This window comes from Plectropomus leopardus, chromosome 10, assembly GCF_026936395.1.
Source record: "Plectropomus leopardus strain MGB_pleo_1.0 chromosome 10, ASM2693639v1, whole genome shotgun sequence".
Classification (NCBI taxonomy): Eukaryota; Metazoa; Chordata; class Actinopteri; order Perciformes; family Serranidae; genus Plectropomus; species Plectropomus leopardus.
This window is the reverse complement of record NC_142185.1, coordinates 10,433,269-10,456,670: the sequence shown is the minus strand read 5'-3', so window position 1 is coordinate 10,456,670 and position 23,402 is coordinate 10,433,269. Positions and strand designations below refer to the sequence as shown.

The 23,402-nt window shown below is 37.5% G+C and overlaps 1 protein-coding gene and 1 long non-coding RNA gene across 3 annotated transcripts in view; both read left to right on the top strand.

The window, feature by feature from the left end:
* The window catches only part of LOC121949453 (neuropilin-2-like), a 124,564-nt gene extending 118,279 nt beyond the window's left edge, over positions 1 to 6,285 (top strand). For both annotated transcript variants that reach the window (XM_042495145.2, XM_042495143.2), the window contains one exon: positions 1,645 to 6,285. In XM_042495145.2, coding sequence (XP_042351079.1) covers positions 1,645 to 1,973 — 329 coding nt within the window. In that variant the 3' untranslated portion in view covers positions 1,974 to 6,285. The remainder of the gene's footprint in view (positions 1 to 1,644) is intronic.
* An 811-nt stretch (positions 6,286 to 7,096) lies between these two features.
* On the top strand, positions 7,097 to 23,122 carry LOC148188483 (uncharacterized). The gene is made up of 2 exons (XR_015777761.1): positions 7,097 to 7,248; positions 22,742 to 23,122. It is a non-coding gene; the product is annotated as an uncharacterized LOC148188483 (long non-coding RNA).
* The last annotated feature ends 280 nt before the right edge of the window (positions 23,123 to 23,402 follow it).

Genomic DNA, 23,402 nt, shown 5'->3' with positions numbered 1-23,402 from the left:
CTGTAAGCAGTGTGTGTTATTATCCCTTGTTTCTCCCAGCCCCTTGACAGATACAAGAAGAGTACTCAGCCTTTACCTCACTGAACAAGTCTGTTTACTGTCTGTTTACTGCTTTCTTCTCTGTGCGTCTCCCTCTCTCTGTGTATCTGGCTGTTCTGCCATAAATCACTGTAAATGCAGCACTTAATTGCGGGTTGGCTTGTTCATGTGTATACATTCATTAAGTGGATTAGCATGATTGCTTATGCCAACTAGATGAGCCCACTTCGACACACACAAGACACACCGGAGAGCACCTTTACAGTAATTAATTTCATTATGTTTCCAAACTTATGAAGTCAGTAACAACTGGGGTAACAGAATTAGCTGTTCTTGAATACATCAGCCATGACGTGGGACATTTGCCTCTGATACAGTTAAATTAAATCCCTTAAAATGAGACGATGCAACTGTTGAAGAGGGAAATATCACATATCTTCTCTCACACATGAAAAATGTGATTAATAAGCAGTAAAACACACTTTTGCTCAGTTCCAGACACTCAAGGGTTTTGCTGCTACTGCCTGAATTAGTCTGGGATGAAACCCAGTAAAAATGTTATTACTCAATAAAATGGGTGTTGTTAGTGGTTATCAGCTTCATAGATATTGGTAAGAAGGGTCCTGCTACACTGACGAGTAGTTTAAGAACGCTAGTATCAGCACATTAAATGGAAGTGATAATTGTTACACAGAGATAGAGGAAGTCAGCTAATATAGCATTTGTACAAAGAGACAGAAAGTCTATATGGGTAGTGGATGGGTCAAACAAACAGGACTTTCACCCAGGAGACAGGGGGTTTGTGTCTCATGTGAAACCTAAGGGCAAAGTTAAACTATTTCAGATATTTCATCTGATATATGTCACGTAATGTACTTATTTTAGGCCAAACCATGCAACACATCCTCATACAACAGTTTCTATGATATCATACAAATCAGCGGCACACAAATGACATTAGGTCCTTCATGTAAAGTTCTGTAATTAACGTAAAGTTACAGAGGGGTAGGTTCAGGCAAGTAAAGTTACTGTGGTTTTGTTTAAGAAAAGAAACATGTTGAGGATGTACCTTAAAATGACTCAAAGGTCAAACAGTTATTACTTACACTTGTCTGCACTAAACTCTTATTTATGCTGTTATTTATATGTCCTGCTTGCTTTGTAATGTCATTCTATATGTAAATACTGTGTGTCACTACTGCTAAAAGTGCTTTGTATTCCCTATTTGTATATTCTTTTACAGTTTTTAAATCGCATGTCTTGCTCTTTAACATTTGATTGAAATTTCTTTTTTTAATTTGTTTAGTTTTGTTGTGTTGTGTTTTGTTTTGTTTTGCTGATATGTTTGAAGGAGTTTCTTAATCGTATGCCCTACTGCTTTGTTCTTTGACTTAGCTGTGTTTTTTAGGAAGCCTTGTGTAACACCTTGGCTTAGGGGCTACAGGTGTTAACTTGTCTCCTGTACATTTTTATACCTTGGATGTGAATTTTTTTGTGATTTCTAATTAACAGACTTACACATGCAAAACCACTGGTGTCATTTAACTTCAGCATTTTTATATTATGTACAGAAATGTATTTTAAAGCTTCCTGTTTCATCTCCAGACTACGTCTTCCCAGGGTGGCCCAACTCCTTTTCTACCCCATCCTCTGCTGATGTGGACCCCTCCTCTGTCACACTGGTGTCAGAGAAAGACAAGGACAACGCCTGGCTGTACACGCTGGACCCCATCCTCCTCACTATCATTGTGATGAGCTCTTTAGGTGTGTTGCTGGGTGCCGTTTGCGCCGGACTGCTCCTCTATTGCACATGCTCCTACAGCGGCCTTTCCTCGCGCTCATCCACAACACTGGAGAACTACAACTTTGAGTTGTACGATGGCATTAAGCATAAAGTAAAGATAAACCAGCAGAGGTGCTGCTCAGAGGCATGAAGAAGAGGAGGAGGAGAATGATGGGGAAAGACACGTCCCCTACAGAAGTAATTTTGTTCTTTGGACAAAGAAACACGAAAAGGAAGCACTATCTGTTATTTCAATCCCCAGTGTCCCCTACTTAATATCCTGCTCTGATGTCTAAAGGGGGAATATTCAACCCAGAGTTTCCCCACCAGTGGGAACTTGTGACCTTGATCTCCCCTACATGCTATGAGGCCTAAACTGGGGTCAGGTCTTCCCCCAGTCTCCCCTACCCACAGTACCATATCTCCTCCGCCTGCAGGAGAGAGCCTGCTCGATTCTTAAAGCCTGTGAATGAATGAAGGAATGAATAAATGAATATGAATGACAGATCTATCATAGAATATAACCCACCAGCCACTGGAATGAAGCTCGGAAGGAGATGGACTACAGCACCCATGACAATCTGGACATTTGGACCACAAATGACGGCAAAGTCTGGTGTGTTTGGTTAAAGTGGGATTCTTAAAGAAAATGTACCCATGACTGGTACTTTGCAGATTTTTTCCTCATCAGCTTGAATTTGGCTGATATTGACGGCATGCAGAAATCAAAATCTCCAGCTTCTGACTGTCGGTAAAAACTTTAGCGCCAGTGGACCTTTTAAAGTGGGTACTTTTGACTGAAATCAACACATATCAAGCAAATGCCTATCCCCCTGCAGATGTTTAAAAGATATCAAACCACACTACTCAAATTAATCTAGATTTCTAAAGGCGAATAAGGAAAAGAGGATGAAAAAGGACATTTTCTTTTTGTTTGTTTCTGAAAGTTTTTTAGATATATGAGTTCTGGGAGTTTCAAATGTCCATTAGCCTGCCTTATGGCGCTCGCTCGCTCCTTTGTCTGCCCTCGGTCTGCGCTTTGTGAAACCAGTGGCATAGAAGAGTAATGGTGACTGTTTTTGTTATGTTTTAGACTTGTGTCTGTTTGGAAAAAAAAAGGTAAAGAAAAGCTTCAGTTCGTAGCCGCCCTGTAGAGCTCTTACGCCATTTTTTAGACTTTCTTTAGCATTGTGTTGGACTCCATGGTCTTAACTGTTACTTCAGTCCTTTTCCATTTTCACACATTTTCCATTACAGATTATCAGTCTTTACAAAGAGTAGAGAAAAGGTAAAGGAAGATGAAAGACAGAAAATCAGAGGTTTATCTAAATCTAACATGCTGTTATGGAGTCGTGCTTTAGATTCAGTATTCTAGGGTTTGTCTTTGGTATATATCTATATTTTTTTGCTTTTCAGACTGTATGATGCCCAAATGATGAACAGACACTGTGTGAACAAAATGTCAGTGATTGTTTTATTGCAACCTATGGATTGCCAAAGAGCCGTGTACGTGCACAGGGGGTCTGAACAAGTGTTAAAAGAGGCCAAGTGGAGGACAGTATGAGAGTGACAAATCACCCTTGCCCTTTATTCACCACTCTAAGTGTCACCCCCCCTGAATGAAAGACGCTCAAAAAATGGAAAAAGAAGGAATGACTAAAGGAGGAGAGCGGGAAATCGTACCCGGTCGACTTTCTTGGACACACAATCGAGCCTTAAGCTAACTACAGTATACGCTGTATCGGAGGACAGCCATCGAGGAGTGCCAGTGCTGCTGGAGAGACTGATGAATGGGAGGAGACATACACACACATACACACACATACACACACATGCACACACAGAAAGATAGACAGACAGAAAGAGAGAGCAAGGTTATGTTTACATGCAGGAAAATTCTCATTATTATTCAAAGTACATTTATAATCAGATTCAAAAAACTTAGTGAGCCTGGACCTTCAACAGTATTCAGGTTATATGCGTTAGGCATCATGCAGCAGTTTCTAACCACAGTTACATTCATATGCCACTATTTGGCTTCAGCTAAATACATTTTGGTAGAAACTTAAAGGTACCCTGTGGAGTTTTGACCACTAGAGGTGCTGTGGAGCAATGTTCCCAATTTGTTTGTCTTTCATGCATGCAAATAAGTATGCAGCAACACAGAACTGATAGCCCTTTAACACCAACATGAAATGGGTTCTGTTCTGCTTTCCAACCATTTGGAATAAAAATTGGTTTTGAACCCCAAAAATTGGTTTTAAGTTGGAAACAAAAGTAGAGTGTTAAGTGTGAACCTTTCCAATATCCATAGGGGTGTCTTATTCTAAAGGCTGGAAAGAGAGGACATTGAAAGCAACAATAGAGATGTTACGTAAAAAGTCAGTGGTGAAAAAGAGCGTGCAGTGGTCTCATTAATAGCTGGTTCTTGTTTTTGGATAAATACAAATAGCTGTAATAACAGAGCAAAATTTTGTAGGTAATCAATCGATCCTCCATCTTGCTGTTACTGTTTTCTATGCACTGTTGTGCACTCTGCAACACCCTTCGCTGATGAAGTGGTTAAATGCAGGCCAGTTTGTTAGATAGCACAGAGATTCCAAGAGTCCTGAATGGAACTGGTGCAAGAATGATTTTTTGGGGGTTTTTTTGGGCGGAAAAGGCTGATCAGTGATAGGCCAGCAAAGGAGAGGTAGGAGACTGTAAGCTTGGTAGGATTTAAATTGTTTAGATGGAAAAAAAATGATTAGAACAAAAGTGCATTCAGCACATTTGTTAGACCTCAAAGATGCAAACAATTTGTGAATATAACTCTACAAGAACACCCCACAGGCTACTTTTAATGCCTCCCAGAAGTATTCTAAAGAACATATCAACAACATGATTGTGTTAAACACAGCTGCAACTTTTACATGTTTTTCCTACAACTGACAGTTTTGTCCACTGAAACATAATTTTGATGATGTTTAGACAACCATATTTACTTGTAAATATTTGGAAAAGCTTTTGGTTTTAGTTGAAAAATGAACACCTTGGCATAATTCTTAAGCACTTTGTACATCTGTCTATTCCTCCCGATATGGTTACTTATGACTGTTCTTTATGAATGCCACGCCACTTCTGACATTAAAAGTAGGCATTGCAAGTGAAAATAAATAACTTGCAAAGTAGAAAATTAATGGAAATCATTGGAGACTGCACTATTATTGCTACATTTAAAATAAAATTTAAATTAAATAATACATGGCAGCATACCTTGCGTTTAAAGGAAACTATTGGCATATTGAGTTGTCAAGTTTTGGCATGCAGACTTTTCAGGCTGCTGTCAGGAACGCTAAATTAAGTTAACATGATCAATTAAGGTCCATTAAAGATATATATGATCATCTAAACAACTGGACAGGTAGGCAGGTGTTTTTCTGCATGAAAACATATCCGGTGCAATGCTCAGCTGACAGATGGAGAAGATGGACAACCTAACCATAACCCTAACCTAGTAAGATAAACATTAAGTGACACTGCCAGCAGGACAGGTAGAAGGTGTGAGAGAGACACACACAAACTTGAATCAGAGAGAGCGACAAGCAAAGACACAACACAAGGAAAAGAATCTTAAAAAATGTAATTGGGGAGCCAGACGCTGTCCTCTCCCTGTCTGTTATGTTTTTCTTTCTCACCCTGGTCAGACACATAGAAGATGAGGGTCGATCCCAGAAAGTCCCTATGTGTTTCCTGAATCTGTGAAGTTGCTTTCCTCTGGAGGCTAAATTGAAAGATAAAGAGACGGGAAGAAAAGGAGAGAAAAAAGGGTCAAAAACGACATGTGACACCACTCTTTCTTTTTGCCTCTCTCCCTCATCTCACCCTGTTTGTGATTAAACAAACAAAGAAAATAGGGGGAGTATGAAAAGGTGTTGAAAGCTGGTCATAGAAGGAGAGATAAAGGAGGGAACCATGGAGAGAGAGAAATGGAGGGTTTTCTGTCCATCTAACTGCATTTTCATTGGACTGTTTTCCAAGTGCCTTGGAGCTCTCTTAATATGTCTCCCTATCTTTCTCTCTTTCTCTCTGACTTCTATCTTACTCTTTTTCTCTCTCACAGACAAAAAACACAGGAAACATTATGAGAATTTGTGTGCTAATTGCTACAAATGAATACAATTATATAGCAACACACACCTGCACACACACGGCACACTTGTTGTCTTTCTCTCTCTCTTCTGCTCGACTTAAATTCTTTCCTTCTGGAAGTCTAGAAAGTATTACCTCTTCTGTCTCGATGGATACACACGTGCTCACATTGACACACACACACACACAGACAAATGCACACGACATTAAGACATACACAAATCTACGGCACTGGCCAGATAACTCAAACTGTTGTTTGTAGACTTTGTACAGAAAAATTTCTTTTTTAATGTTATTATTATTATTATTTAATAAAGGCTAAATAACAAGTACTTTGATTCTGGGAAGGGGTTTCATTGTGTATGTGTGTTTTAGATGAGTGTGTATCTACTAACTATCCTCTTAACAGGCCCTCAGCACATTACAGTCCTATAAGGCATCTGAGGAGCTACACAGCAAATTTGTTGAATATTCTGGAGACAAAAAATTAAACAGTTAGATTTTTGATGTCTATTCTGTAAGTTTAACTCCAATTTGTGTTCAGGGATATGGTTTGATGATGTAATATTTCATTCAGTGGGTGTTGAGGAGCGTGATTGAACACCAAACTTGGTGTTTGTTACTGGGCATGGCGAAAATCAGTCTTCAGTAGGACTTCGTTTGAAGAAGGTAAAAGTGACATTCTTCATCTCAAACTAGACTGTTCGGTCGGCTGTCAGTGACTTTCTGTCAGTGTTATAATGTTACATTTGTATATTTTTGCTTGGATAAACTAGCTGCTAAAGGTAATGCTTGCCCAAACTTGTGGAACATGCTGAATAAAAGGCCTAGTTTTAAGCAGTTTAATCATAAAATTAAGGTCATACTTACATTACTTCTCTTTGTCACAGTCTGCTCTGCCTCTCTCCTGCTGCCATGGGATTTACCACATCTCCTCATCTCTGCCCCAGGAAACCTAACAGCCCTCTGCCACAAGTTTTGCGTGTGCACTTCCTGGTTCTTTTCTGCCTGTGGCTGTGCGGTGTTCTACTGCTTCAGCTTTGTCGAGAGAGCTCGCCATTCCTCCAGCCGTCTTTTGAGCCTCCCAACGAGCGAAACTTTTCCATGTGAGTGCTGCTTTTTATTTTTCTGATGGTACGTCGAATCCTTGCCTGACCTCGTTGTCCCACTTCCTGCTCCTGCTAGATTCCTTTGCTCTGCTGCCTGCCTGCCTGACGCCAACTCTGCTTCCTCCTTGAGCATGAGCCCTGCCTGCCTCTCTCCGGAGTCCCAGCTTTTCCCACAAGCTCCCCGCAGTAAGTGTTTCTGCAGCTTACCTAATACATTCACCTGCAAGCCAGCTCCCGCTCACAATTTCCCCAATCGAATTCTGAATTACCAGGTGTGAATGTGAGCTCACCCCAGCCTCTCTACAAAGTCTGCTTGATCCATGAACTGATAACTTTTCCTGCTTACCCGCAACCTGATTGTACTCACCTCTGTTGCGCTGCAATTGGGTCCTATCAGGAAGGGTTCATCTGTGTGGGACCGCTGAGTGATAGAGACCATATTAAGGGTACTAAGACTTATCTCTACAGGCTATAATATGGCGTTTTCTGACGCTTGTCAACATGTTAAATTATGACCTTTTTGGCTGTTGTTCCACTTTGCATGCTATGGTTCATGTCTACAAGCTATTTTATGTCGTTTTCAGCCATTGTCATGACATGTCAAAATTTGACATTTTTTAACATACTATACTATTGCATTTTTGGCAATTTTTTCGACATACTAAATTTTGTTGTGATGTTTTTGGCTTTTTTTGGCCTTTATTTCCACTTTGTGTTCTATGACATGTGTCTAAAAGCTATAATATGTCATGAATTTTTGTGACATGTCAAAATTTGAAATTTTCACCTTTAGAATGTGATTTTTGGCCACTTTTTCCACATGCTCACTTATGACGTTGTTCGCCTTTTTAGGCCTTTATTTCCACTTTGTATACAATAATGTGTCTCTAATTTATCATTTTTAGCCTTTTTTGTTTTTGCGACCTGTCAAAATTTGACATTTTTGCCATACTATAGTATGCAAATTTTGGACATTTTTTCAACATGCTAAATTATGATGTTTGGATGTTTGGATGTTTGGATGTTTTTTTGCCTTTGTCTCCAATTTGTATGCTATGATGCATCTCTACAAGCTATAACATGTTGTTTTTAGCCATTTTTGGAACATGTAACATTTGACATTTTATCCATACTATATCCTTGCTCTTTTTCAACATTCCATTTTATGATGTTCTATGCTATGGCATGTCTTAGCAGGCTATTTTATGTGGTTTCCAGCTGTTTTCATCTGTTATTGGGACGTTATTTTTTGACCATTTTTCGCCATACTGTAGCCTTGCTTTTTGGGTCTGTTTTTCAACATGCCATATTATGGTGCTTATGGCTGTTTTAGCAAAATTCTCTGCTATGCTGTGTCTTAGCATTCTATTTCACGCTATATCAAGCTGTTTTTGGGACGGGTCATTTTTTGACATTTTCGCCATACTATTATGGTGTTTTGTTTTAGCAAATGCTATGCTATGGCGTGTCTTAGTACTTTATTTTATGCAGTTTCCACCTGTTTTCAGCAGTTTTTACAACATGTCATTTCTTGACATTTTCACCATACACCTTGCTTTTTGGATCATTTTTTCAACATGCAATATTGTGGTGTTTTTCATCATTTTTGCATATTCTTTGCTATGGTGTGTTTAAGCATGCCATTTTATGCCACTTTCAGCTGTTTTCAGCTGTTTTGGGGACATGTCATTTTTTGACATTTTCGCCATGCTATAGCCTTGCATTTTGTGTCATTTTGTCGAGATTCAATTTTATGATGTTTTTGGCCATTTTTGCAAAATTCTGGGGAAAATGTCAAAAAATGATATGTCCCAAAAATGGCTGAAAACAGCTTGAAACTGTGTAAAATAGCATGCTAAGGCACACCATAGCATAGAATTTTGCAAAAACAGTCAAAAACACCATAATATGCCATATTGAAAAAATGACCCACAAAGCAAGGCTATAGTATGGCCAAAATGTGAAAATATTACATGTCCCAAAACTATCTCAAAACAGCAGGAAAAAGTGTGAAATAGTGCACTAAGACACGCCATAGCATAGAATTTTGCAACAACAAAAGTAAAAAAAACATTATAAAATGGAATGTTGAAAAACTGATACAAAAAGCAAGGCTATAGTATGGCGAAAATGTCAAAAAATGACATGTCCCAAAAAAAGCTAAAAACAGTTGGAAACCGCATTAAATATTGTGCTAAGAAATGTCATTGCATAGAATTTTGCAAAAAGGGCCAAAAACACCATAATATGGCATGCTGAAGCAATGACTCACAAAGCAAGGCTATAGTATGGCGAAAATGTCAAAAAATGGCATGTCCAAAAACTAGCTAAAAACAGCAGGAATACGTGTGAAATAGCGTGCTAAGACACGCCATAGCATAGAATTTTGGGAAAATGGTCAAAAACACCTTAATATGGCATGTTGAAAAATTGACACAAAAAGCAAGGCTATAGTATGGCAAAAATGTCAAAAAATGACATGTCCCAAAAAAAGCTAAAAACAGTTGGAAACCGCATTAAATATTGTGCTAAGAAATGTCATAGCATAGAATTTTGCAAAAATGTCCAATAACATGTTGAAAAATTGACACAAAAAGCAAGGCTATAGTATGGCGAAAATGTCAAAAAATGACATGGCTCAAAAAAAGCTGATAACAGCTGGGAACAGCGTAAAATAGTGTGCTAAGACATGCCATAGCATAGAATTTTGCAAAAAGGGCCAAAAACACCATAATCTGGCATGCTGAAGCAATGACCCAAAAAGCAAGGCTATAGTATGGCAAAAATGTCAAAAAATGATATGTCCCAAAAATGGCTGAAAACAGCTGGCAACTATATAAAATAGCTTGTTAAGATACACTGTAGCATAGAATTTTGAAAAAAATGTCAAAAAACATCATAAAATGGAATGCTCAAAATTTGAAATGAAAAGCAAGGCTATAGTATGGCGAAAATGTCAAAAAATGACATGTCCCAGAATTAGCTAAAAACAGCAGGAAAAAGTGTGAAATAGTGCGGTAAGACACGCCATAGCATAGAATTTTGCAAAAACAGTCAAAAACACCATAATATGCCATGTTGAAAAAATGACCCACAAAGCAAGGCTATAGTATGGCGAAAATGTCAAAAAATGACATGTCCAAAAACTAGCTAAAAACAGCAGGAATACGTGTGAAATAGCGTGCTAAGACCAGCCATAGCATAGAATTTGGGGAAAACAGTCAAGAACACCTTAATATGGCATGTTGAAAAATTGACACAAAAAGCAAGGCTATAGTATGGCAAAAATGTCAAAAAATGACATGTCTCAAAAACAGCTGAAAACAGCTGGGAACAGCGTAAAATAGCGTGCTAAGACACACCATAGCATAGAATTTTGCAAAAACAGTCAAAAACACCATAATATGACATATTGAAAAAATGACCCACAAAGCAAGGCTATAGTATGGCGAAAATGTCAAAAAATGACATGTCTCAAAAACTAGCTAAACACAGCTGGGAACAGCGTAAAATAGCGTGCTAAGACCAGCCACAGCCTAGAATTCTGGGAAAACGGTGAAAAACACCTTAATATGGCATGTCAAAAAATTGACACAAAAAGCAAGGCTATAGTATGGCGAAAATGTCAAAAAATGACATGTCCCAAAAACAGCTAAAAACAGTTGGAAACCGCATTAAATATTGTGCTAAGAAATGTCATAGCATAGAATTTTGCAAAAAGGGCCAAAAACACCATAATATGGCATGCTGAAGCAATGACCCACAAAGCAAGGCTATAGTATGGCGAAAATGTCAAAAAATGACATGTCTCAAAAACTAGCTAAACACAGCTAGGAACAGCGTAAAATAGCGTGCTAAGACACGCCACAGCATAGAATTTTGCAAAAAGGGCCAAAAACACCATAATGTGGCATGCTGAAGCAATGACCCACAAAGCAAGGCTATAGTATGCCGCAAATGTCAAAAAATGACATGTCTCAAAAACTAGCTAAACACAGCTGGGAACAGCGTAAAATAGTGTGCTAAGACACGCCATAGCATAGAATTTTGCAAAAAGGACCAAAAACACCATAATATGGCATGTTGAAGAAATGACCCAAAAAGCAAGGCTATAGTATGGCAAAAATGTCAAAAAATGATATGTCCCAAAAATGGCTGAAAACAGCTAGAAACTGCATAAAATAGCTTGTAAAGACACGCTGTAGCACAGAATTTTGAAAAAATTGCAAAAAACATCATAAAATGGAATGCTGAAAATTTGACACAAAAAGCAAGGCTATAATATGGAGAAAATGTCAAAAAATGACATGTCCCAGAATTAGCTAAAAACAGCAGGAAAAAGTTTGAAATAGTGCGGTAAGACACGCCATAGCATAGAATTTTGCAAAAACAGTCAAAAACACCACAATATGCCATGTTGAAAAACTGACCCACAAAGCAAGGCTATAGTATGGCGAAAATGTAAAAAAATGACATGTCGAAAAACTAGCTAAACACAGCAGGAATACGTGTGAAATAGCGTGCTAAGACCAGCCATAGCATAGAATTTTGGGAAAACGGTGAAAAACACCTTAATATGGCATGTTGAAAAATTGACACAAAAAGCAAGGCTATAGTATGGCAAAAATGTAAAAAAAAATGACATGTCCAAAAACTAGCTAAAAACAGCAGGAATACATGTGAAATAGCGTGCTAAGACCAACCATAGCATAGAATTTGGTGAAAACAGTCAAAAACACCTTAATATGGCATGTTGAAAAATTGACACAAAAAGCAAGGCTATAGTATGGCGAAAATGTCAAAAAATGACATGTCTCAAAAACAGCTGAAAACAGCTGGGAACAGCGTAAAATAGCGTGCTAAGACACGCCATAGCATAGAATTTTGCAAAAAGGGCCAAAAACACCATAATATGGCATGCTGAAGCAATGACCCAAAAAGCAAGGCTATAGTATGGCGAAAATGTCAAAAAATGACATGTCCCAAAAACGGCTGAAAATAGATTGAAACTGCCTTAAACAGCATGCTAAGACACATCATAGCATAGAATTTTTTCAAAAATAATCAAAAACACCATAATATGCCATGTTGAAAAAATGACCCAAAAAGCAAGGCTATAGTATGGCAAAAATGTCAAAAAAATGACATGTCCCAAAACTAGCTGAAAACAGCTGGGAACAGCGTAAAATAGCGTGCTAAGACACACCATAGCATAGAATTTTGCAAAAATGTCCAATAACATCATAGAATGGAATGTTGAAAAATTGACACAAAAAGCAAGGCTATAGTATGGCAAAAATGTCAAAAAATGACATGTCTCAAAAACATTTGAAAACACCATAATAGCATAAAATAGCGTGCAGAGATACGCCATAGCAAAGAATGTTGTAAAAACTGCAAACAACACCCACATTTTCGGGTGTCAAAAAAATGACCCAAAAAGCAAGGCTATAGTATGGCAAAAATGTCAAAAAATGACCTGTCCCAAAAACAGCTTAAAACAACTTAAAATAGCACAACTTAGCGTGCTGAGACACGCCATAGGATAGATTGTTGCAAAAACTGCCTAAAACACCATAATATAACATGTCGCAAAAATCACCCAAAAAGCAAGGCTACAGTATGGCAAAAATGTCAAAAAATGACCTGTCCCAAAAAAAAGCTTGAAACAACTTCAAATAGCACAACTTAACGTGCTGAGACACGCCATAGCATAGAATGTTGCATAAATTGCCTAAAATACCCACATTTCGGGTGTCGAAAAAATGACCCAAAAAGCAAGGCTATAGTATGGCAAAAATGTCAAAAAATGACCAGTCCCAAAAAAAGCTTAAAAAACTTTAAAATAGCATAAAATAGCGTGCTGAGACACGCCATAGCAATGAATGTTGCAAAAACTGCCTAAAACACATTAATATGGCATGTTGAAAAATTGACACAAAAAAGCAAGGCTATAGTATGGCAAAAATGTCAAAAAATGACCTGGTTCAAAAACATTTGAAAACACCTTAAAACAGCATAAAATAGCATGCTGAGACACGCCATAGCAAAGAATGTTGCAAAAACTACAAACAACACCCACATTTCGGAATGTTGAAAAATGACCCAAAAAGCAAGGCTATAGTATGGCAAAAATGTCAAAAAATGACCTGTCCCAAAAACAGCTTAAAAAACCTTAAAATAGCATAAAATAGCCTGCTGAGACACGCCATAGCATAGATTGTTGCAAACACTGCCTAAAACACATTATTATAGCATGTCGCAAAAATGACCCAAAAAACAAGGCTATAGTATGGCAAAAATGTCAAAAAATGACCTGTCCCAAAAACAGGTTAAAACAACTTAAAATAGCACAACTTAGCGTGCTGAGACGCGCCATAGCAAAGAATGTTGCATAAATTGCCCAAAACACCCACATTTCGGGTGTCAAAAAAATCACCCAAAAAGCAAGGCTATAGTATGGCAAAAATGGCAAAAAATGACCTGTCCCAAAAACGGCTGAAAATAGCTTGAAACTGCATAAAGTAGCATGCTAAGACACACCATAGCATAGAATTTTGCAAACACAGTCAAAAACACCATAATATGCCATATTGAAAAAATGACCCACAAAGCAAGGCTATAGTACGGCGAAAATGTCAAAAAATGACCTGTCCCAAAAAAAGCTTAAAACAATTTAAAATAGCACAACTTAGCGTGCTGAGACACGCCATAGCAAAGAATGTTGCAAAAACTGCCTGAAACACCATAATATGGCATGTCGCAAAAATCACCCAAAAAGCAAGGCTATAGTATGGCAGAAATGTCAAAAAATGACCTGCCCCAAAAACAGCTTAAAACAACTTAAAACAGCATAAAATAGCGTGCAGAGATACGCCATAGCATAGAATGTTGCAAAAACTGCAAACAACACCCACATTTTCAGGTGTCAAAAAAATGGCCCAAAAAGCAAGGCTATAGTATGGCAAAAATGTCAAAAAATGACCTGTCCCAAAAAAAGCTTAAAACTTCTTAATCCAGCATAAAATAGCCTGCTGAGACACGCCATAGCATAGTTTGTTGCAAAAACTGCCTAAAACACCATATTATAGCATGTCGCAAAAATGACCCAAAAAGCAAGGCTATAGTATGGCAAAAATGTCAAAAAATGACCAGTCCCAAAAAAAGCTTAAAAAACTTTAAAATAGCATAAAATAGCGTGCTGAGACACGCCATAGCAATGAATGTTGCAAAAACTGCCTAAAACACATTAATATGGCATGTTGCAAAAATCACTGAAAAAGCAAGGCTATAGTATGGCAAAAATGTCAAAAAATGACCTGGTTCAAAAACATTTGAAAACACCTTAAAACAGCATAAAATAGCATGCTGAGACACGCCATAGCAAAGAATGTTGCAAAAACTACAAACAACACCCACATTTCGGGTGTCGAAAAAATGACCCAAAAAGCAAGGCTATAGTATGGCAAAAATGTCAAAAAATGACCTGTCCCAAAAACAGCTTAAAAAACCTTAAAATAGCATAAAATAGCGTGCTGAGACACGCCATAGCATAGATTGTTGCAAAAACTGCCTGAAACACATTATTATAGCATGTCGCAAAAATGACCCAAAAAACAAGGCTATAGTATGGCAAAAATGTCAAAAAATGACGTGTCCCAAAAAAAGCTTAAAACTTCTTAATCCAGCATAAAATAGCCTGCTGAGACGCGCCATAGCATAGTTTGTTGCAAAAACTGCCTAAAACACATTAATATGGCATGTTGCAAAAAACACATTAAAAAACTAAGGCTATAGTATGGCAAAAATGTCAAAAAATGACCTGGTTCAAAAACATTTGAAAACACCTTAAAACAGCATAAAATTGCATGCTGAGACACGCCATAGCAAAGAATGTTGCAAAAACTACAAACAACACCCACATTTTGGGTGTCGAAAAAATGACCCAAAAAGCAAGGCTATAGTATGGCAAAAATGTGAAAAAAAAATGACCTGTCCCAAACACAGTTGAAAACAACTTAAAACTGCATAAAATAGCGTGCTGAGACACGCCATAGCAAAGAATGTTGCAAAAACTACAAACAACACCAACATTTCGAATGGAATGTTGAAAAATGACCCAAAAAGCAAGGCTATAGTATGGCAAAAATGTCAAAAAATGACCAGTCCCAAAAAAAGCTTAAAAAACCTTAAAATAGCATAAAGTAGTGTGCTGAGACACGCCATAGCATAGATTGTTGGAAAAACTACCTAAAACACCAAAATATAGCATGTCGCAAAAATGACCCAAAAAGCAAGTCTATAGTATATGGCAAAAATGTCAAAAAATGACCTGTCCCAAAAACAGCTTAAAACAATGTAAAACAGCATTAAATATGGTGCTGAGACATGCCATAACAACGAATGTTGCATAAATTGCCTAAAACACATTAATATGGCATGTCCCAAAAATGACCCAAAAAGCAAGTCTATAGTATGGCAAAAATGTCCAAAAATGACGTGTCCCAAAAAAAGCTTAAAACAATTTAAAATAGCATAAAATAGCCTGCTGAGACACGCCATAGCATAGATTGTTGCAAAAACTGCCTAAAACACCATATTATAGCATGTCGCAAAAATGACCCAAAAAGCAAGTCTATAGTATGGCAAAAATGTCAAAAAAAGACCTGTCCCAAAAACAGTTGAAAACAACATAAAACTGCATAAAATAGCATGCTGAGACTGCCATAGCAAAGAATGTTGCAAAAACTACAAACAACACCCACATTTCGGGTGTCGAAAAAATGACCCAAAAAGCAAGGCTATAGTATGGCAAAAATGTCAAAAAATGACCTGTCCCAAAAACAGCTTAAAAAACCTTAAAATAGCATAAAATAGCATAAAATAGCGTGCTGAGACACGCCATAGCATAGATTGTTGCAAACACTGCCTAAAACACATTATTATAGCATGTCGCAAAAATGACCCAAAAAGCAAGGCTATAGTATGGCAAAAATGTCAAAAAATGACGTGTCCCAAAAAAAGCTTAAAACTTCTTAATCCAGCATAAAATAGCCTGCTGAGACACGCCATAGCATAGTTTGTTGCAAAAACTGCCTAAAACACCATATTATAGCATGTCGCAAAAATGACCCAAAAAACAAGGGTACAGTATGGCAAAAATGTCAAAAAATGACCTGTCCCAAAAACAGCTTAAAACAACTTAAAATAGCATAAAATAGCGTGCTGAGACACGCCATAGCATAGATTGTTGCAAACACTGCCTAAAACACATTATTATAGTATGTCGCAAAAATGACCCAAAAAACAAGGCTATAGTATGGCAAAAATGTCAAAAAATGACCTGTCCCAAACACAGTTGAAAACAACTTAAAACTGCATGAAATAGCGTGCTGAGACACGCCATAGCAAAGAATGTTGCAAAAACTGCCTAAAACACATTAATATGGCATGTTGCAAAAATCACTGAAAAAGCAAGGCTATAGTATGGCAAAAATGTCAAAAAATGACCTGGTTCAAAAACATTTGAAAACACCTTAAAACAGCATAAAATAGCATGCTGAGACACGCCATAGCAAAGAATGTTGCAAAAACTACAAACAACACCCACATTTCAGAATGCTCAAAAATGACCCAAAAAGCAAGGCTATAGTATGGCAAAAATGTCAAAAAATGACCTGTCCCAAAAACAGCTTAAAAAACCTTAAAATAGCATAAAATAGCGTGCTGAGACACGCCATAGCATAGATTGTTGCAAAAACTGCCTAAAACACCATATTATAGCATGTCGCAAAAATGACCCAAAAAGCAAGGCTATAGTATGGCAAAAATGTCAAAAAATGACCTGTCCCAAAAACAGCTTAAAACAACTTAAAATAGCACAACTTAGCGCGCTGAGACACGCCATAGCAAAGAATTTTGCATAAATTGCCTAAAACACCCACATTTAAAATGGAATGTTGAAAAATTGACCCAAAAAGCAAGGCTATAGTATGGCAAAAATGTCAAAAAATGACCTGTCCCAAAAAAAGCTAAAAACAATTTAAAATAGCATAACTTAGCGTGCTGAGACACGCCATACCATAGATTGTTGCAAAAACAACCCAAAACACCGTAATTTAGCATGTCGCAAAAATGACCCAAAAAGCAAGGCTATAGTATGGCAAAAATGTCAAAAAATGACCTGTCCCAAAAACTGCTTAAAACTGCTTAATCTAGCATAAAATAGCCTGCTGAGACACGCCATAGCATAGATTGTTGCAAAAACTGCCTAAAACACCATAATATAGCATGTCGCAAAAATGACCCAAAAAGCAAGGCTATAGTATGGCAAAAATGTCAAAAAATGACCTGTCCCAAAAAAAGCTTGAAACAACTTCAAATAGCATAACTTAGCGTGCTGACACACGCCATAGCAAAGAATGTTGCATAAATTGCCTAAAACACCCACATTTCGGGTGTCGAGAAAATGACCCAAAAAGCAAGGCTATAGTATGGCAAAAATGTCAAAAAATGACCTGTCCCAAAAACAGCTTAAAACAATTTAAAATAGCATAACTTAGTGTGCTGTGACACGCCATAGCATAGATTGTTGCAAAAACTGCCCAAAACACCGTAATTTAGCATGTCGCAAAAATGACCCAAAAAGCAAGGCTATAGTATGGCAAAAATGTCAAAAAATGACCTGTCCCAAAAACTGCTTAAAACTGCTTAAAATAGCATAAAATAGTGTGCTGAGACACGCCATAGCATAGATTGTTGCAAAAACTGCCTAAAACACATGATTATAGCATGTCGCAAAAATGACCCAAAAAACAAGGGTACAGTATGGCAAAAATGTCAAAAAATGACCTGTCCCAAAAACAGCTTAAAACAACTTAAAATAGCATAAAATAGCGTGCTGAGACACGCCATAGCATAGATTGTTGCAAACACTGCCTAAAACACATTAATATGGCATGTTGCAAAAATCACTGAAAAAGCAAGGCTATAGTATGGCAAAAATGTTAAAAAATGACCTGGTTCAAAAACATTTGAAAACACCTTAAAACAGCATAAAATAGCATGCTGAGACACGCCATAGCAAAGAATGTTGCAAAAACTACAAACAACACCCACATTTCGGGTGTCGAAAAAATGACCCAAAAAGCAAGGCTATAGTATGGCAAAAATGTCAAAAAATGACCTGTCCCAAAAACAGCTTAAAAAACCTTAAAATAGCATAAAATAGCGTGCTGAGACACGCCATAGCATAGATTGTTGCAAAAACTGCCTAAAACACCATATTATAGCATGTCGCAAAAATGACCCAAAAAGCAAGGCTATAGTATGGCAAAAATGTCAAAAAATGACCTGTCCCAAAAAAAGCTTAAAACTTCTTAATCCAGCATAAAATAGCCTGCTGAGACACGCCATAGCATAGATTGTTGCAAAAACTGCCTAAAACACCATATTATAGCATGTCACAAAAATGACCCAAAAAGTATGGCAAAAATATCAAAAAAATGACCTGTCCCAAACACAGTTGAAAACAACTTAAAACTGCATAAAATAGCGTGCTGAGACACGCCATAGCAAAGAATGTTGCAAAAACTACAAACAACACCCACATTTCGGGTGTCGAAAAAATGACCCAAAAAGCAAGGCTATAGTATGGCAAAAATGTCAAAAAATGACCTGTCCCAAAAACAGCTTAAAACAACTTAAAATAGCACAACTTAGCGTGCTGAGACACGCCATAGCAAAGAATTTTGCATAAATTGCCTAAAACACCCACATTTCGGGTGTCGCAAAAATGACCCAAAAAGCAAGGCTATAGTATGGCAAAAATGTCAAAAAATGACCTGTCCCAAAAACAGCTTGAAACAACTTCAAATAGCATAACTTAGCGTGCTGACACACGCCATAGCAAAGAATGTTGCATAAATTGCCTAAAACACCCACATTTCGGGTGTCGAGAAAATGACCCAAAAAGCAAGGCTATAGTATGGCAAAAATGTCAAAAAATGACCTGTCCCAAAAACAGCTTAAAACAATTTAAAATAGCATAACTTAGTGTGCTGTGACACGCCATAGCATAGATTGTTGCAAAAACTGCCCAAAACACCGTAATTTAGCATGTCGCAAAAATGACCCAAAAAGCAAGGCTATAGTATGGCAAAAATGTCAAAAAATGACCTGTCCCAAAAACTGCTTAAAACTGCTTAAAATAGCATAAAATAGTGTGCTGAGACACGCCATAGCATAGATTGTTGCAAAAACTGCCTAAAACACGATTATAGCATGTCGCAAAAATGACCCAAAAAACAAGGGTACAGTATGGCAAAAATGTCAAAAAATGACCTGTCCCAAAAACAGCTTAAAACAACTTAAAATAGCATAAAATAGCGTGCTGAGACACGCCATAGCATAGATTGTTGCAAACACTGCCTAAAACACATTATTATAGTATGTCGCAAAAATGACCCAAAAAACAAGGCTATAGTATGGCAAAAATGTCAAAAAATGACCTGTCCCAAACACAGTTGAAAACAACTTAAAACTGCATGACATAGCGTGCTGAGACACGCCATAGCAAAGAATGTTGCAAAAACTGCCTAAAACACATTAATATGGCATGTTGCAAAAATCACTGAAAAAGCAAGGCTATAGTATGGCAAAAATGTCAAAAAATGACCTGGTTCAAAAACATTTGAAAACACCTTAAAACAGCATAAAATAGCATGCTGAGACACGCCATAGCAAAGAATGTTGCAAAAACTACAAACAACACCCACATTTCGGGTGTCGAAAAAATGACCCAAAAAGCAAGGCTATAGTATGGCAAAAATGTCAAAAAATGACCTGTCCCAAAAACAGCTTAAAAAACCTTAAAATAGCATAAAATAGCGTGCTGAGACACGCCATAGCATAGATTGTTGCAAAAACTGCCTAAAACACCATATTATAGCATGTCGCAAAAATGACCCAAAAAGCAAGGCTATAGTATGGCAAAAATGTCAAAAAATGACCTGTCCCAAAAAAAGCTTAAAACTTCTTAATCCAGCATAAAATAGCCTGCTGAGACACGCCATAGCATAGATTGTTGCAAAAACTGCCTAAAACACCATATTATAGCATGTCACAAAAATGACCCAAAAAGTATGGCAAAAATATCAAAAAAATGACCTGTCCCAAACACAGTTGAAAACAACTTAAAACTGCATAAAATAGCGTGCTGAGACACGCCATAGCAAAGAATGTTGCAAAAACTACAAACAACACCCACATTTCGGGTGTCGAAAAAATGACCCAAAAAGCAAGGCTATAGTATGGCAAAAATGTCAAAAAATGACCTGTCCCAAAAACAGCTTAAAACAACTTAAAATAGCACAACTTAGCGTGCTGAGACACGCCATAGCAAAGAATTTTGCATAAATTGCCTAAAACACCCACATTTCGGGTGTCGCAAAAATGACCCAAAAAGCAAGGCTATAGTATGGCAAAAATGTCAAAAAATGACCTGTCCCAAAAAAAGCTTAAAACAATTTAAAATAGCATAACTTAGCGTGCTGAGACACGCCATAGCATAGATTGTTGCAAAAACAACCCAAAACACCGTAATTTAGCATGTCGCAAAAATGACCCAATGGCAAAAATGTCAAAAAATGACCTGTCCCAAAAAAAGCTTAAAAAACCTTAAAATAGCATAAAATAGTGTGCTGAGACACGCCATAGCATAGATTGTTGGAAAAACTACCTAAAACACCAAAATATAGCATGTCGCAAAAATGACCCAAAAAGCAAGGCTATAGTATGGCAAAAATGTCGAAAAATTACCTGTCCCAAAAACAGCTTAAAACAACTTAAAACAGCATTAAATAGGGTGCTGAGACATGCCATAGCAACGAATGTTGCATAAATTGCCTAAAACACATTAATATGGCATGTTCCAAAAATGACCCAAAAAGCAAGGCTATGGTATGGCAAAAATGTCAAAAAATGACATGTCCCAAAAACAGCTTAAAACAAGTTAAAACAGCATTAAATAGCGTGCTGAGACATGCCATAGCATAGAATGTTGCAAAAACTGCCTAAAACACCATATTATAGCATGTCGCAAAAATGACCCAAAAAGCAAGGCTATAGTATGGCAAAAATGTCAAAAAATGACCTGTCCCAAAAACAGCTTAAAACAACTTAAAATATCATAAAATAGCATGCTGAGACACGCCAATAGCAAAGAATGTTGCAAAAACTGCCTAAAACACATTAATGTGGCATGTTGCAAAAATCACCGAAAAAGCAAGGCTATAGTATGGCAAAAATGTCAAAAAATGACCTGTCCCAAAAACAGGTTAAAACAACTTAAAATAGCACAACTTAGCGTGCTGAGACGCGCCATAGCATAGAATGTTGCATAAACAACCAAAAACACCATAATATGGCATGTCGCAAAAATGACCCAAAAAGCAAGGCTATAGTATGGCAAAAATGTCAAAAAATGACCTGTCCCAAAAACAGCTTAAAACAACTTAAAATAGCACAACTTAGCGTGCTGAGACACGCCATAGCAAAAAATGTTGCAAAAACTGCCTGAAACACCATAATATGGCATGTCGCAAAAATGACCCAAAAAGCAAGGCTATAGTATGGCAAAAATGTCAAAAAATGACCTGTCCCAAAAACAGCTTAAAACAACTTAAAACAGCATAAAATAGCGTGCAGAGATACGCCATAGCAAAGAATGTTGCAAAAACTGCAAACAACACCCACATTTTCGGGTGTCAAAAAAATGACCCAAAAAGCAAGGCTATAGTATGGCAAAAATGTCAAAAAATGACCTGTCCCAAAAACAGCTTAAAACAACTTAAAATAGCACAACTTAGCGTGCTGAGACACGCCATAGCAAAGAATGTTGCAAAAACTGCCTGAAACACCATAATATGGCATGTCGCAAAAATCACCCAAAAAGCAAGGCTATAGTATGGCAAAAATGTCAAAAAATGACATATCTCAAAAACAGCTGAAAACAGCTGATAACAGCGTAACATAGCGTGCTAAGACACGCCATAGCATAGAATTTTGCAAAAAAGGGCCAAAAACACCATAATATGGCATGCTGAAGCAATGACCCACAAAGCAAGGCTATAGTATGGCAAAAATTTCAAAAAATTACATGTCCCAAAAACGGCTGAAAATAGCTTGAAACTGCATAAAATAGCATGCTAAGACACACCATAGCATAGAATTTTGTAAAAACAGTCAAAAACACCATAATATGCCATATTGAAAAAATGACCCACAAAGCAAGGCTATAGCATGGGAAAAATGTCAAAAAATGACATGTCTCAAAAACAGCTGAAAACAGCTGGGAACAGCGTAAAATAGCGTGCTAAGACACGCCATAGCATAGAATTTTGCAAAAATGTCCAATAACATCATAGAATGGAATGTTGAAAAATTGACACAAAAAGCAAGGCTATAGTATGGCAAAAATGTCAAAAAATGACATGTCCCAAAAAAAGCTAAAAACAGCTAGAAACCGAGTAAAATAGCATGCTGATGCATGCTATTGCATAAAATTTAGCAAATGTGGCCAAAAACATCATAAAATGGAATGTAGAAAACTTGACCCAAAATGCAAGGCCATGGTGTGGCAACAATGTCAAAAAATGTGTGTGTTTCTCTCCTCCTCTAGGTGCTCCAAATCACAGTAGGGCAATACAAGGCAGTGTGATGATGACACTCGAGCTGTCTTGGTGTTGAAGGTGTGATTCAGGGTCCACGCGCTGGACAGCAAACACTCGGAAACAGCAGAGCGAATGGCCCTCTGTTGAGCTTCCTTTTCTTACATTCTGTTTGGAATTGGAGGACCGGCAGCCCAGGGTTTCGATCTTTGTTTAAAAGTGTTTTCTTTTATTAGGGGGATGAGCTGGGTCCGACGGCCCATTGCGTGGTTGGCCCAGCGATGCCCCAACTTTTATGTGTTTTTGCCGGGGTCTCCAACTCCCTCTTTTGGTTTTTGATTACTTGTTGGTTAAAGAGTTTGTTAAATAAAAACAGGTTTTTTTGCCCCGTGGATCCGTGTGGCATTATTTAATGTGTTCGGACACTCTCTGACCTGTGTTGTGTGTGTGTGTGTGGCTGTAACAACAGCTGAAAACAGTTGGAATCCCCAGAAAATAGCGTGCTAAGACACGCCACAGCATAGAATTTTGCAAAAAGGGCCAAAAACACCATAATATGGCATGCTTAAGCAATGACCCAAAAAGCAAGGCTATAGTATGGCAAAAGTGTCAAAAAATGACCTGTCCCAAAAACAGCTTAAAACAACTTAAAATAGCACAACTTAGCGTGCT